Here is a 15,995-nt window from a genome sequence, read left to right on the forward strand (position 1 = left end):
TCTACTATTACTGTGTATCATACACCGGTGGGAACAAGTCATTGCTTTGCAATTCACAAATCTCAAGTCTTTACCCACAAGCCCCAAGTCGAAACAAGCAAGTCCCGAATCAAGTCACAAGTCCTACAATTTGAGTTTCGAGTCATTTTGACAACAAAGTAATAATACACTTAAATATTCATATATATTTAAAAAATATGATATAATATTTCACATAAATGATATTTATATGTGAGGATCACTGATGGTGCAGGCAGCATGGGTTCAGTTCGCACTCAGTGACGGTGTGAATGTGAGTACAAATGGTTGTCCGTGTCTATATGTGCCCTGAGACTGATTGGCGACCAGTTCAGCGTGTAGTCGGCCTTTCGCCCGAAGTCAGCTGGGATAGGCTCCGAGCACCCCGCAACCCTAACCAGGATAAGTGGCGTTGAGAATGGGTGGATGGATATTTATAAATTTAATTTATTTTCAAATCCATATTCATTTATCAAAACAAATTTGACGAACAAGTGCATTGAACCCTTATAGGAAAAGTAGGGGGCTGATAAAAAAATGTTGCACCTTCAAAGCTGACCGTCAAGGGTGGGTACATCTCTGGAGCTCAGCCACAGTGATCTTTGGGTTCTTCTTGAACTCTCTCACTAAGGCTCTTCTCCCCCCATTACTCAGTTTGGCAGGACGGCCAGCTCTAGGAAGGGTTCTGGTCGTCCCAAACGTCTTCCATTTAAGGATTATGGAGGCCACTGTGCTCTAAGAAACCTTAAGTGCAGAAGAAAGTTTTTTGGAACCTTGGCCAGATCTGTCCCTTGCCACAGTTCTGTCTATGAGCTCTTCAGGCAGTTCCTTTGACCTTATGATTATCATTTGCTCTGACATGCACTGTGAGCTGTAAGGTCTTATAAAGACAGGTGTGTGGCTTTCCTAATCAAGTCCAATCAGGAAATCAAACACAGCTGGACTCCAGTGAAGGTGTAGAATCATCTCAAGGATGATCAGAAGAAATGGACAGCACCTGGGTTAAATATAAGAGTGTCACAGCAAAGGGTCTGAATAGTAAGAGCTGTTTGATATTTCAGTTTCTTTTTTAATAAATCTGCAAAAATTTCAACAATTCCGTTTTTTTCTGTCAATACGGGGTGCTGTGTGTACATTAATGAGGGAAAAAATCTACTTAAATGATTTTATCAAATGGCTTCAATATAACAGAGTTAAAATTGAAGGGGGTTTGAATACTTTCCGTACCCACTGTATTTCTGTTTGGTTAAAGAGCAATTATGAATACAAGAGAAAATTAGACATTTCACTTCCAAGTAATAATGAACAACCAATTGGTTTCCTCTTTGAGATAATCAACAGCATTTTTCTTAAATTCACATTGTACATACAGCAGGAAACTGCATTTTCTTATCTACAAACAAATAAAAAACATAAAAATAAATAAAACACAAATATAAATACATTTCAATTTAAACTTGGCATTTCTTGTGAGTATCAAAAACAAGGCATTATTCATCCATCCATCCATTTTCTTTACCGCTTATCCTCACTAGGTTTACGGGCTGCTGGAGCCTATCCCAGCTATCTTCGGGCGGGAGGCGGGCTACACCCTGAACCGGTCGCCAGCCAATCGCAGGGCACATAGAAACAAACAACCATTTACACTCATATTCACACCAACGGGCAATTTAGAGTCTTCAATCAACCTACCACGCATGTTTGGGGGACACGGGAGGAAACCGGAGTGCCTGGAGAAAACCCACCCAGGCACGGGGAGAACATGCAGAGTCCACACAGGCGGGGCTGGGATTTGAACCCCAGTCCTCAGAACTGTGAGGCAGATGTGCTAACCAGTCGTACACCGTGTCGGCCATAAGACATTAATTACAAAAAAAAAAAAAAAAAAAAAAAAAAAAAGGTACATAAATTTGTCATCTTGTTATAAAGGCACCATTTTATCCAATGGTGATACCTCAGTCAGAACACTAGTGGTCACTTTGTAAAAATCCATCCATTTTCCTCTGGTTATCCGAGGTCCGGTCGCGGGTGCAGCAGCTGAAGTAGGGAAGCCCAGACTTCGTCCAGCTCTTCTGGCAGGATCCCGAGGCGTTCTCAGACCAGATGCCCGAGCCAACTTTTCTGGCTCCTCTTGATGCAGAGGAGCAGCGGCTCTACTCTGAGCCCCTCCTGGATGACCAAACTTCTCACCCTATCGCTCAGGGAGAGCCCAGACACCCTGTGGAGGAAACTCATGTTGGTCTCTTATATCCGCGTTCTTTGAGTCATGACCCACAATTCGTGACCATAGGTGAGGGTAGCAACGTAGATCGACCGGAAAATCGAAACCTTTGCCTTTTGGCTCTGCTCCTTCTTCACTCTGACAGAACAATACAGAGTCCGCATCACTGCAGACACTGCACTAATCCGCTTGTCAATCTCCCACTCCAAGACCCAGAGATACTTGAACTCCTCCACTTGGGGCAAGATCTCTTCCTTGACCCTGAGAGGGCACTCCACCCTTTTCCAACTGAGGACCATGGCCTCAGATTTGGAGGTTCTGATTTTCATCCCAGCCGCTTCACACTGGGCTACTAACCGTTCCAGTAAGAATTGGAGATCACGGCTTGATGAAGCCATCAGACCCACATCATCTGCAAAAAGCAGCGATCTGATACTGATGTCATCAAACGAAACCCCCTCAACACCACGGCTTTGCCTAGAAATTCTGTCCATAAAGGAAATGAACTGAATCGGTGACAAAGGGCTGAGGAAGCACGGCCTGCCACAGGACCTGCTGAGGCAGTTCTACACAGCGGTCATCGAAGCTGTCCTGTGTTCTACCATCACAGTCTGGTTTGGTGCTGCTACAAAAAAGGACAAACTTCGACTGCAACGGACAATCAAAACTGCTGAAAGGATTTGCCGGTACACCCTACCCACCCTTGAGGACTTTCACGCTGCCAGAACTAAGACAAGAGCATGCAAAATCCTCTCGGACCCTCCACATCCCGGTCACCAGCTCTTCCGGCTCCTTCCCTCAGGTAGGCGCGACCGAACAATGCAAACTAAAACTAGCAGACATTCCAACAGCTTCTTCCCTCTTACCATCAACTTCTTAAACAGCTAACTTACAATTCCATTGCAACATGCTGCCAATTTTTTTTCTTGAGTTTGTTGTCACATTTCTGTCGGCCCAATTATACATTACACGTGCACTCACTCTAGTAGTCTAGCGACCGCCTATGTCGCCTGCCCCGGGCTATAGTACCAAATCAGGCATGCCCAAAGTCCGGCCCCCGGGGCAAATCCGTCCCGTGTCAAAATTCACTCCGGCCCGAAGCATCCTGTCATAAAATTAATAATATGTGGCCAGCCAGCACAGTTTCCCACAGTAAATAATACACATACCAAAAAAATGCAATTTTATATTTCACCAGAGGGCGGCAGTAGACCTGTGGCCGCATTCTCGTCGCGTGACACTTGTGTGAACCTTTACCTATATGGTATATTTTTAGCCCATTTCTAAAATGGCATCTGAAACTAAAAAGAGGAAAGTTGACAACGTGGGCCGCCGTGTCCAGGACAAGTGGACATCGGAGTATTTTTTCCCCCACTGACATACGAAACAACTGTGTCTGCCTAATTTGCAAAGAATTCAATATTAAGAGGCACTACCAGACGAAACATGCTAACTCCGACAAGCTAACGGCGAACGAACGCGCCGAAAAACTGACGCAACTGGAAGTTGTTTTGATAAGCACAGCAGCGTTTTTACACAAGAGCCCGTGACTCAAATGAAAATTCTACAAAGGCAAGCTACGAGGCTGCAATGCTGATTGCCAAGCACGGCAAACTTTTTACTGAGGGTGAATTTATTAAAGACTACGTGATGAAAACGGTGGAGAAAATTTGTCCTGAGTAAGAGCAAGAGTTTGCCAATGTTAGCCTTGGGGTCGTCGCACTGTGGCATGGAGGATTGCAGAAATTTCATGTGATATCAAGAGACAGTTAGAGGCAAAAGGAGTGGAGCTTGACTTTTTTTTTTCCGTTAAAATGTAACCTTTAACTATCCCGGTAATGCAATTGACAGATTCTCATTTGTAATCTCGACCTAGCTGCAGGCAGCAAAGTGATAGAGTTATATATTTACATGTTCATTTACAATGGTAATGGTTCGAGGAATGTCGTGCCGAATGGTCGGCCCCCATACACTTTCATCTGACCAAATCTGGCCCTCTTTGCAAAAAGTTTGGACACCCCTGTTCTAAATAATGGTGACAGTGGGACGCTGAAGACAAGCCCACATACTGTATGGAAACCAGTGACACGCTGTGGTAAATAGAGTGGATTGTAAGTGATGTCCCCTCCATCCATTATTTGAACGGCTTATCCATGTGAATCATTTTATTTCTTAGGCGAAAACTCGTTGCGCTCTTATTTTGAAACTCAAATCCTACATCTTTCCGGTTGTACTTACTGCGGGCTTATTGCTAACTCCTGACTCTTGAGCTTTATAGGAGGGGACAAATCCTTCAAACCGAGCTGGTTTGGCTCTGTAACGTTTCACTACATTCCCCGCTGGTTCAGATGAGCGAACTCCCTAAGTCAGGCCGTACTTGGAAACCGTTCTTCCGTATGCGCTAACACGAAGCGAAGGAGTTTTATCTATCTTTTTGTGGCACGTACATCCCCGGTGCGGAGGGAACGTTGTGAGACACATTGTCAGCAGCACGCAGCACAGGAAGATGTTGCTGAAGGAGTACAGGATATGCATGCCACTCACTGTGGAGGAGGTGAGTGTTCTATTAATTTGTGGTGTGTTTGTGCTCGTATGAAAGCTAGGTGTCGTTCAGCAAACTCCGTTAGCTAACTTCGGCAGTGTGCGTGTGTGTCGCGTTATGTTCTGTAGGTGTGCGTGCGTGCGTGCGTGCGTACACGCAAGTTGATGCGAGACAGCCACGTCTGGAGCAGGAACACACAGACACACAGTACGCGTATTATTTTGAATGTTTATGTGTACACTTTTGCTGTGATGTTTTCATTTCATACTTTTTGTTTTCATATATTTTAACTCATTAATGTATCTCTCTGATACGTGTGTATGTTTGTTTGTGCTCCAGACATGTGCCCGCACACACACACACACACACACATACACACGCACAAACACAAACAAACTTCTTTCCATGTGGGATGAGGACACAGCCGTGCGGGATCATGGCAGGTCGGTCGCAGGGGCCCTGGTCACAGTACAACGGGTGCTCTGGATCGCCTCGCCAGGTCACCTTCAGTTACTTAAATAAAAGTACAATCACTAAGTTTGCATTAATTAAGCTTGTATTGACCTAGGGTTTACACTATTCACATTGCATTTGTATTGTCCTGGTTGTAATGAGCTTGTAAATGTAGAAGTCAATGTTTTTCCAGTCCCAGTTTTTTGTTTAAAAAAAAAAAAAAAAAGTAATTTTCACCCAAGCCACTACAAGAGTAGATGACAGAATGCTGATTCAGCCTATCAGCTTCTGGCACATCTTGCTATATTTTTAGTGACTATCCTATACATTCATGCGCTGTATCACTTGGTGGCGCTCTAGAATGATGTAGCGGAAATGATGTTTGGGGAGGCCCATACTGTATATGGACAGCACAAACATTTCTCACACTTACAGTCATGCTTTGCTGGTACAATGCAGGAGGTGATGAAACTTTTAACGGCTTGTGATTCTCGGTCACCCCACAGTGTTCACCTCTTCTATTGCGATTAACCCAAGGTGATTATGAGAGGTAACTCTTCATCTGACGGTAGTGGCTTGTTTGTCTTGTTTTGGCATTTGTCTTTCCTCCAGAGGAGAAAATGGCTCCTCTGCTGTTCGATCAATAAATAATAATACAAAATCAACATTTTGAGAAAGATGTATCGCAAGAAATCATGTTAAGTATACAAAAGGGTCCGCTTTTAGTATTTACCATCAATGGCAGTCAAAAAGGTTGGTTTGGAACCCCCTGTGTCTGAAATAAAGAATGAAGTAAAGCAAAACATATGAGGGGCCGTTAAGGACATTATTCAGGATTAGCTCTCACACTTACTATTCAAATGCTTTCACACACACAAACTACTGAAACTCTCATGAGGACTGCTCAACACTCTCATGCGCACGAGTCTTGCTCTCATTGACACGACTCAAATGCTCTCATTTACACTAGTCAAATGCTCTCATTTACACTACTCAAATGCTCACACGCGCACGCATCTTGCGCTCATCAACACTGCTCAAATGTGTTCACGCGAGCACGTCAATCACAGTCTCGCACACATCACTGGCATTCACGAGTTCATGTCAATCATACTGACACATGAATAGTGTAAATCTTTTATTAATTCAAAAAGTGACATTTTAGAGTTGAAAGACAGAGTTTCAATACCGCTGCGTTACAATCTGAAACGTATACGGTTCGTTGCAGGCAGGATGGCCGGATAGTCGCGTTTAAGCTCCCCTGCGCCGGTGTACCTAATGAGGTGTCCAAAGGAATGAAGGAATTTAATTGTCGTAGTGAAACTCATGTCATAGATGTGCACTAATTTCTACGTTAAAAATCACTTTATTTCTTACTTTAATTGACTATTTAGTTTGATGTTATATTTTAGTTTCTCAATATGGGGATTTTTAAAAAATGTGATATGTGCTACAATCATCCAAATAATACATATTATAAATATGAAATGCTTCACTTCACAGCAGGAGGTCAATGGTGGAGTCATCGGGGCGGTAGGGCGGAAGAGATATGCCTAGATCCTTACTGAAAACCGGGGAGAGGTCGTGATATTCTTCTGGTACCCGGGAGAGATCGAAAGGCATGACTGGTGACTGAGGCTTGCTGGAGGTCGGGATTCTCATACAAATAATAATTTCTTAGTAATTCATTATTTACAATTATGTAGTGTATTACAAAAGAACACATTCACTCCCATTTGCGCAGTGGCCCTGAATGCACTTGCACACTCACGAAGCTACCTCGTGCCTGACTAGTTTCATTCTGAAGCGTGAAATAGGAAATCCATATCCAAACAGTCCCTCTGCTGGTCACTTTTATTCTTACAGTTGATGCACTGCATGTTACAGTCCACCAACATCGCAAGTAGATCCTGCGATGTGACTATTGCGCACACGTTCGTCGCGATGACAAAGCTCAAACTAACTTGTGGCTATTTTGCGCTCCGTTGTGGCTATATTGCGCTTTAACACATTTTCAATGGGAGACAGGTCTGGACTGCTGGCTGGCCAGTCTACTACTTGCACTCTTTTAATACAAAGCCACGCTGTTGTAAAACGTGAAGAATGGGGCTTGGTGTAGTGTCTTGCTGAAATTAGCAGGGATGTCCCGAAAGAAGACGTTGCTTGGATCGCAGCATATGTTGCTCCAAAACCTGTATGTAACTTTTCAGCACTCATCCCTAGTCCCTTCCCTCGCCTTATCCTTGCTTGTGAACAGCTGAACCCTTTGGGGATGGTCTTTTTATACACAATCATTACACTAACCTGTTTACAATTAACCTGTTCACCTGTGGAATGCTCCAAACAGGTGATTGTTGAGCATTCCTTAACATTCCCAGTCTTTCGTTGCCCCTGTCTCAGCTTTTTTGGAACGCGTTGCAAGCATCAAATTCAAAATGAGAGAATATTTAAAAAAAACTAAACAAAAACAAAACAACCAATATGAATCAGTTTGAACATTTAAATATCTTTGTTGTATATTCAAGTGAATATAGGTTGAAAATGATTTCAAATCATTGCATTCTGTTTGTATATTTACATTGTACACAACGTCCGGACTTAATTGGAATTGCGGTTTGTATTTGTCAACGTTTCAATGGAATGCCCTGGCTTATAATAATGAGGAAGAGGAGACAAACATAACCTTAAAGGATATGGGCCCATCTCATTCTAATGGCACGGCAAGATCTGATGGAGTTCAGGCTCATCTGTGTGCTACAACTTCATGAAGACTGCCTTCGAGTTGTACTTCAGGCTGATTACTGTGAACAAGGAGCAGTTTGACAGGCTGTGTGCTATGCTTTATTATAAGCTAACATTTTTGTTTAAACTTCTAAATTTACACGTTTCTACCACTTTCAAACAACCTGTTGCACCCAAAGTACAGTGGTGCCTCGAAATACGAGTGACCCGACTTACGAGTTTTTCGAGATACAAGCCGTTCATCGGCCAAGTTTTTGCATTGACTTGAGAGCCCAAACTTGATACGAGTGTTCTATGGTGGCAGGTGGGTCCAGTCACGCCACACACAACAAGCAGCGATTTGGCTGAAATGATTAGTAAATCTTCTTTAAAAAAGAGTCTTCAGCCTGTTAATAGCCACTACTACTTGGAGTTTACTGTCAAACTGACCATAATACAAAGAGAGAATGACATTGCGTATTTATTTGAAAGAACCACATAGCCCCTCCATCAAGAATACGATGGAAAACGCCATAGCCAGCCACATGAGCTAACAATTATTAACAACACAAAAATAAAATGGCTTAACACCAGGTGTTGAAACCAATTTGAAGCTATGGACAAGAGATCCATTTTACGCTGGAGAAGTTACGGAGCTACATCAGCAGAAGACACGAGCCATTAATGTGACTCAAAAGCATAACGTTATTAAAGAAGAACTGAATGTTATGTAGGGAGCACATTTTACTGTGTTTTTGTACATAATACAATACTGTTGAGTGCAAGTTTTCTTATAAAAAAAGTAAAAGGTTTTTGGCACGTAACCAATGATGAGAGACACAGAGGGTAGAGCCTTCTTGCTCACATCAGGAGCACAAGGGGGTGGGGGTCAAGCGAGTGCGTGTGTGAGAGAGAGAGAGAGTGCAAGAGAGAGCACATTTAAAGGTACAGGCACGCAAATGAAACCAGTGTGTGCATGCGTGTGAGACTTGGCTTGTTTACACTTGCCACCATCTCTCCTATTGAATGCGCCACAATGTCGTCAGAGAGCACTGCACCTGAATGAAATATTTTCAGCTTGAATGTGACAGCTGTGGCGGCAAGTGCCTGCCTTGTGTGACGCTATCCTATGGCATGGCGTTGTGCTGCTGCAAGGCCATGCTCATGCACAATGAATGTGTTGGTTGACACGTTAACGGCGGTCTACTCTGTGCTAAGTTGAGTGTGAAAACACCTTTATGATGGATACGGAGTACAAGTATCCAGATTTGTGGAAAATCTAAAAAAGAGAAGAAATGGGAAATGCTTGCTGTTAGTTAACTGTTAGCTTTTTTAACTGAACTTTCTAATCTTCTGGTGAAGCCATTGTTTAATTTTATTCTTGGGGTTATTGTTATGCTCAATGTTAAAATTCTTCTTCAGCTTTCTAGTAGGTTTTGGGAAATAAATTGACTGGCAGTTGTAGGTGATTATAAGTCCATTCATCTTGGGTTCACCTAGAAAAGACCAATTTCCTTTTGTAAAAGAAAACAAAAACCCAGCAACCCTAACATGATGCTGCCTCCACTTGGGATGAGCAACTGACTAAACTCAACCAGCTTGCACAATATAATCAGTATTAGGGCTGCACAAAATTAGAAAAAAATGACAATTCCTTCCCCAAAACACTGTAATATATACATTGCAATTTGAAAAGAAATACAGGATAAAATATGCAATAAATAAATTGTGATGTGAAAACCAGCACACCTTTCTCTTTTAACTTCCTTGTATTGTTGCAATTTGAAAAGAAATACAGGATAAAATATGCAATAAATAAATTGTGATGTGAAAACCAGCACACCTTTCTCTTTTAACTTCCTTGTATTGTTTAGACAGTTTATAACTTCTGTAGATAAGAAACAGTCGTCACGATTTGTTTGAGCAACAATTCGATTTGTATCACGATTCGTGGTTGCCGATTTGCGTAAATCCAATGACTTATTTTCTAGTATCGATACAATCGATCGATTACCTTTTAAAACCTTTTAAATTGATACATTTTTGTTCAGAACTCTAACTTGTGGAGCACAGATCGATCCAGTTGGATAATAGGAATATAAATCGATACAGTAGTCGGTCGCTTTATATTGAAGAAATCAATAACACTCAAGTATAAACAGGAGTGAGAAGTACAAGGAGGGTTTATCTGCTACTTAGCCCTACTTGCAAGAAAAAGCCCACTAAAGCTACCGCACATTTTAATTTCATCAAGTTATTAAAGCGTAGATGAACCAAGAGGGAGTCAAAGAGGCGTATTCCTGTGTGTGTTCTTATCACAGCAGCACAGAATGCCATGACATCCCCGGTGTCTTCAAAATTTCCTGCCTCTCCGAGCAGAGAGGAAGGAAGGAGAATGGTTCTTCAGATGCATGGATGTAAAACGAAGTGACTGAAGCTGACTGTTGAGGGGTCAAGCTCAACAAATGAGGGAGTGGATAACAGTGAATAAGAGAGGAGTTGTGTTCGCTGTCGCTGTCGTAATCCTTCAGCGCTGGCAGCTAGATGCATTCCACACATCTACCATCCACACACAGATGTAATTGTAAATATTATTCCGTTTCGGACTAATATGCTGGAGTATCGGCCTGAGGTTCCGCCTGCGCGCTCAGGATAAATCAAAGGAGTTGACGAGACCAGAAAAAACATTTCCGCCTCTTCTGCTGTTAATAAGTCACGGTGCTTTTACTCCATTACAATGATCTAAATGTCGGTCGCTACTTTTATTTATCAATTATTTCTTATTTATCAACTATTTTGTGAGCGAGACTACGACTTAGACTTCCGCATTGGTGCTGTGTGCTCCAATCCAGTTTAAGCGCTAGTGACGTTTAAGCGTAGTTCACCAATCAAACAGCACAAGAACGTCACATGACCACCTCACACAAAGGTCTTCTATTGGGCTTCCCGGGCATAGGTATTAAAACTAGATAATACACCCCGGCTGATCATCGTGCCTACGTGGCGGCCATGTTGGGAAGGTCGTCGTTACCAGGACGGCAACGGCGCGCAACTCATCGTGTTTACATTTAGACGAACAAAAACAACAGCTTTCATTTATTGTAGTATTTGTCTGGCACTATCTTCCCAAACGTGGATATTTCAGCTCACTTATAACTTGAAAAAACACCATGCAGTAAATTGCAGATGTTTTGTTGTAGTTTTGACTGTGCATGCACACGCCCACACACAGAGACATCAGAATTTGCATTTTATTTTGTAATTATTATTTTTTTTTTAAATTGATGTTCATGCTGTGATTAAAAAATCTGAAGATACTCAGTAATTGAGTAATTATTTCATTGGGTGCTTTTTACTCTTAAATAATTTTTTGGAGGCTGACTGTTTACTTTTACTTGGGTCACATTATTGTCAAGTAACAGTATTCTTACTCGAGTACAACATTTGGCTACACTACTCATCTCTGGAGCGGACATCCTCTATTGCTACTCTTAAGTTTAAGCAACATTTTTGCTCATCAGATTTGTTGCGCTGGTCTTTTGTATTTTCGCGTTGAGGTGCTGCGGGTCGTGGCCCAGGTTGTGGTCCCAGTGGAACAGCGAAGCACACGTAACATCTGCAATAAGAGTTGATCCGCTAGTACATCTTGTATTAATTAGGAAACGTGCCGATATTTATCTAATTAGTTCACGGATGTCAATGTTAAATGTATTCAACGATGGAGCAATGTTAGGGATTATGTCGCAACACAGAATGAACTAACTTCAAATTTAGCAATGGCCAATGAAAACAGAAAAATATTGTACTTAATATTTTCCTGGAGGATGCATTTGGGATTAGCCTTTGAAATTGGTAATAGTGAAAAATGAAGTGAAACAGACAATGATTGTAGTAAATTATTTTCCAGAATGAGAGCGCTTAAAGAGGAGGATGCTATTCATGTGGCACAGCTTGAAGCTGGCATCAGGTGCAGGTGGAGATGGGCCTGGCTCAAGTTGGAAGCCAAAACAAAAAAGCAAAGAAATGAGGCAAATTCAATTCTAATCCTAAATTTCTACATCAACATGTACTTGAGCGGTGTAAATAAATGTTTTTCTGCGTGAAGAAAATGTGTTTATTTTGCCTTATTGTACTCTTCAGAGTCTTCCAAATTGCTTTATTTATGTTCATATCAAAAACATTCTCTGTGGGAGCCCGGGGAATCCCCCCAGACCCCTCCACCCTACGATGTTTTGAATGCTTGTGTTTGCGTACGCGCTGGCATGTATTTTAGTCAGGTCATGGCTCTGTCTGTATACTTTCTAGAAATGAGGTCCGTGTCGGCTTTATGGCACTGTTGGCACTTTTAGAGCAACACAGGTGCTTGTTGAGATTGAAGGCTATAGAGATGGATTGGGATTACTTGGAAATAAATGACTCTTTGAATAAGAGGAGGCTGGACTTGGTGAGTGAGTTTCCAGACTGGTTACTGGAGGGACACCTGGACTGCCGGCTCACATGGGTGTGTCGTAACCAAGAATCAGCCTTATCAGGACAGATTAGAGAAAACAAAAATATTTCTAACAATTAATTTTTTCCTCCCTTGCCAAAGAACACACAACAGTTCATGTAAAGCCTCATCTGGCTTGTGCCACATAACTCTATGTGACCACCTGCATGTGGACAGACTATTGATGTTGTTGATATGAAAACGTATCCACCACAGAGAAACATTTGTCTTCACGCAGCTGGCACATCAACGTGCAGTCAACACCTGAACCGGACACCTGGTGGTGGTACTGTAATAGGATTACAAGTGTCATTTTTGCCTGTGTAAGATTATCTGTCATAGATATTCATGCAAGCACTCATGTTGTTCAGAGATGGTGTCAACCCTCAAGTATGACGCTGACCATTTGAACCCTTTCATTCAGCACAAAGGTATCACTTGCAGGACTCGAGACTGCGACCCTTCTTTCAGTGTCAGCGAGTAAAAATTTCATGTGGTCGCACTTTTGTGAGTGCATGTTTTAATGGTCCCTTAACACAGCCTCGCCACATGACATGGTGGTAAAAAGTTTTTCACTGCTTTATTTAATCTCCTCCATCTGCATGCTCTCCTACCTGAAGAAAGAGCGCTGTCTCGTTATTTTTTATTTTTTTTTGTAAAACAATTGCATGAAATCATCAGCTGAAAAGGAGCTTTTTGAAGTAAGCTGCTTTTGGGTTAGCATTGCTACTGTATGAAATAAGAATTTAGGGTTATTTTTTTAATTAAAGGTCCTATTTTCTGGCTATTTAGACCTCCATAGAGTGACTCTCTGACATAGACTTAGTATAAAAGTGACAATTCCCTTTGGAAAAAAAACATTGGTTTTATAATACTACAGAAAAGGCCCCTCTGACAGGTACTTCTGTTTGACCCAGTTTTGTATCCGCTTTGTCCATATTTATATATATCTCCCCTTTCCTCTGATTGGTTGCCTCCGTTTAGAAGACCCACTTGTGAGAGCACACGTGTGTTATGTTGACAGCGCTGGCTCAGGGCGGAGAGGTAGGCGAAGATCTTCTCTGCAGAAAAACTTCTGTAACTAGGGAATTCGTAGACGATTTTAATTCATATTTCACGTTTACTCAGGCACCATAGAGCCAATATAGCATCCCAAATACTAGAAAAAGTTGGTTTGATAAAACATGGCACCTTTAAGACCAATTATTTTGGGAAACTAATCAGTTTTAGCTGCAACGAGAGCTTGTTTGTATTTCAGTAAACTATTCCCCCCCCCCATGCCTGACAGAAGACTAAGTTTAGTGGAACGCCATTCTTGTTTTGCTCTACCAGCAAATTTTAAATTTTATAGCATTTGGTTCCATCCATTTTAAAATAAATAAATGCAAATAAATAAATACAATAATAAAAAAACAATCACAGGTGCTGTGTGAAGTTACTTTTTGTGCCAAAATGCTTCCGGTGCATACCCTTCAAAATAAAAGGCTACAAGCTTAAAACAAGAAGTCAAGTTGAAACATGCACATATAAACAATTTGACGTGATGAAACAGAATACAGGGGCAGCTATATACTGTCAGTGAAGTCAACTCTCGATCAACTGGGTGAGTGAAACAATAAAATAAAATGGTTAAAGCATTTCTTAGGTTTGATATTGATACTGGTTATAAAGAACCTCAAGTCAAATGTTCACGATAGTTTGTGCTGCAGTCTGCTAAGAGAATGGATGTTCAAAATTTGGACACCCTTTATTTAAACCATGCAAACTTCTTTTACCCAGCCCTCTAAAAGAATCAGAATTGAGAAACGTTTGGAACCGGAATCGAAATGAGGAACTGGAATCGGGACCGGAATCGCTCAAATTCAAATGATGCCCAAACCTAGTCAGGAAATAGGAGAATTTTGTAAATGTCTAACTTTTTGGTTAAACCTAGCTGCGAGAACTAATGTGAATGAATTGGAGGAAACATTGACCAACAATATTTCAAATGTACGTTGTAGTAATATGCTTCAATTAGGCGCCAATCGGCATCTGGTCTCATCTTCCCCGACACGGCACTCCCTGCAGCTGGGAAGCCCGATGAGTCTGTCTGTTTAGGGCGCAGCGGCAACGGCGGCTCTCCCAAGTCCGCACTTTGTGAAGAATTGAAGCATTTTGCAAAGCGGGGGAATAAAACTAAACCACTAATACCACACACAGCAGAATGAGCGCGTGCGACTAAACATTTATCAGGATGCGATTTTGATTCGCCAGCGCGGCTAACGTGGCCAATGTTTGATTTGCCACATCATGTTTCAATTGGCCATTGGTGAGGAAGCGAACGGGCAGCGCGAACACTGGGAGTCTGCACAGCCTGCCACTGCTGCCAGCAGCACTCAGAGTGGTCTGCATGTGTGACTACACTTCCATTGTGTTCCGGTGATTAGAAAGGGTGGGACAAACTCCCCAGTTGGGTTTTATTTATTAGTTTGATTAAATAATTAAAAATGGCCAACGAGTGCGTGAGTTCTGATCCGTAACATGCCTCTCAGGTAGACTGAAAGAGAGGAGCAACTACGTCTCCTCAAAATAAAAGCTCAAAGCCATTAAAATATCGGAAGTGTCCATGAGGCCTTATTTACTGCTACACTAGTTTGCTGTGTTATTTCTATATTTTTCAATATTTGTTACACTGTCGTGTAAAAATGATTTCAATATTTTTCTGTTTCGTTTTCATTTTTTAAAATTTACTTCCAATGTGAACGTTGAACTACGCTCTAGTTTTTTTTAGTTTTCAATACAGACACTTTAAAACTATCAGTTTAAAAATAATATTTCAAAAAATCGGAATAATAATCGCAATCGGACGATATAAAAAAAATATCACATGATCTTTGTTTTTGCCATACTGTCCAGCCCTAGGTTAGTACACAGTCATAGCCATAAAAGCAATTTTACAAATAATTGGTATAATAATTTATTTCCGTTTCCTTTCCTTTCCCTTTTTCAGTTTCTATTGAGAATTTTAATTTCGGTGCATCGCTACTACGGTATATAGACGAAAAATTGGGAAAAATAAATATTCACACATACACACAAAAAATGGAAGTAGATGAAAAGTAAGAACCCCACCCCCTTTGCGGCTATAGCGGCTTCCAAGTTTGAGTGTGTCTGTGGGATTGTATGACCAATCAATCAGATGAACATTTGTGAGGTAACTCATGTTGGAACCGAAAGAGGGACTGGCATTTCAAGTCCAAAAGTGTTTTATGAAAAGCAGACTGATTACCTTTGTGTTTAATCCCAATAAGACATTTGCAAACATCTGCTTTTACTTTGGAAAACGATGCTCAACATGTTTGCGTTTTTTCTGAGGGGTGTTACGAACTAAACCAGTAACTAAATCAATTTATGGAACAAATATAATAGTCAGTTTACTGCAGTACAAAAATAGTTTTTTTGCAGCCATAGAATGAATACCCTGTTATTGACTTTTAGTTGATTGTGAAGTAGTCTCAGAAGTCTATACAGAACTAGTAGCCCTTCGCATTGTTATATTGCTTCATTGTTAT

The 15,995-nt window shown here is 41.4% G+C and overlaps 1 protein-coding gene across 1 annotated transcript in view; it reads left to right on the forward strand.

Moving 5' to 3' along the window:
* The first annotated feature begins 4,495 nt into the window (after positions 1-4,495).
* Positions 4,496-15,995, forward strand: part of LOC133403610 (cytoplasmic phosphatidylinositol transfer protein 1-like) — a 76,022-nt gene continuing 64,522 nt past the window's right edge. Inside the window, exon 1 of the mRNA XM_061678617.1 lies at positions 4,496-4,793. Coding sequence (XP_061534601.1) covers positions 4,746-4,793 — 48 coding nt within the window. The 5' untranslated portion in view covers positions 4,496-4,745. The remainder of the gene's footprint in view (positions 4,794-15,995) is intronic.

Source organism: Phycodurus eques, chromosome 6, assembly GCF_024500275.1.
Source record: "Phycodurus eques isolate BA_2022a chromosome 6, UOR_Pequ_1.1, whole genome shotgun sequence".
Taxonomy (NCBI): domain Eukaryota; kingdom Metazoa; phylum Chordata; class Actinopteri; order Syngnathiformes; family Syngnathidae; genus Phycodurus; species Phycodurus eques.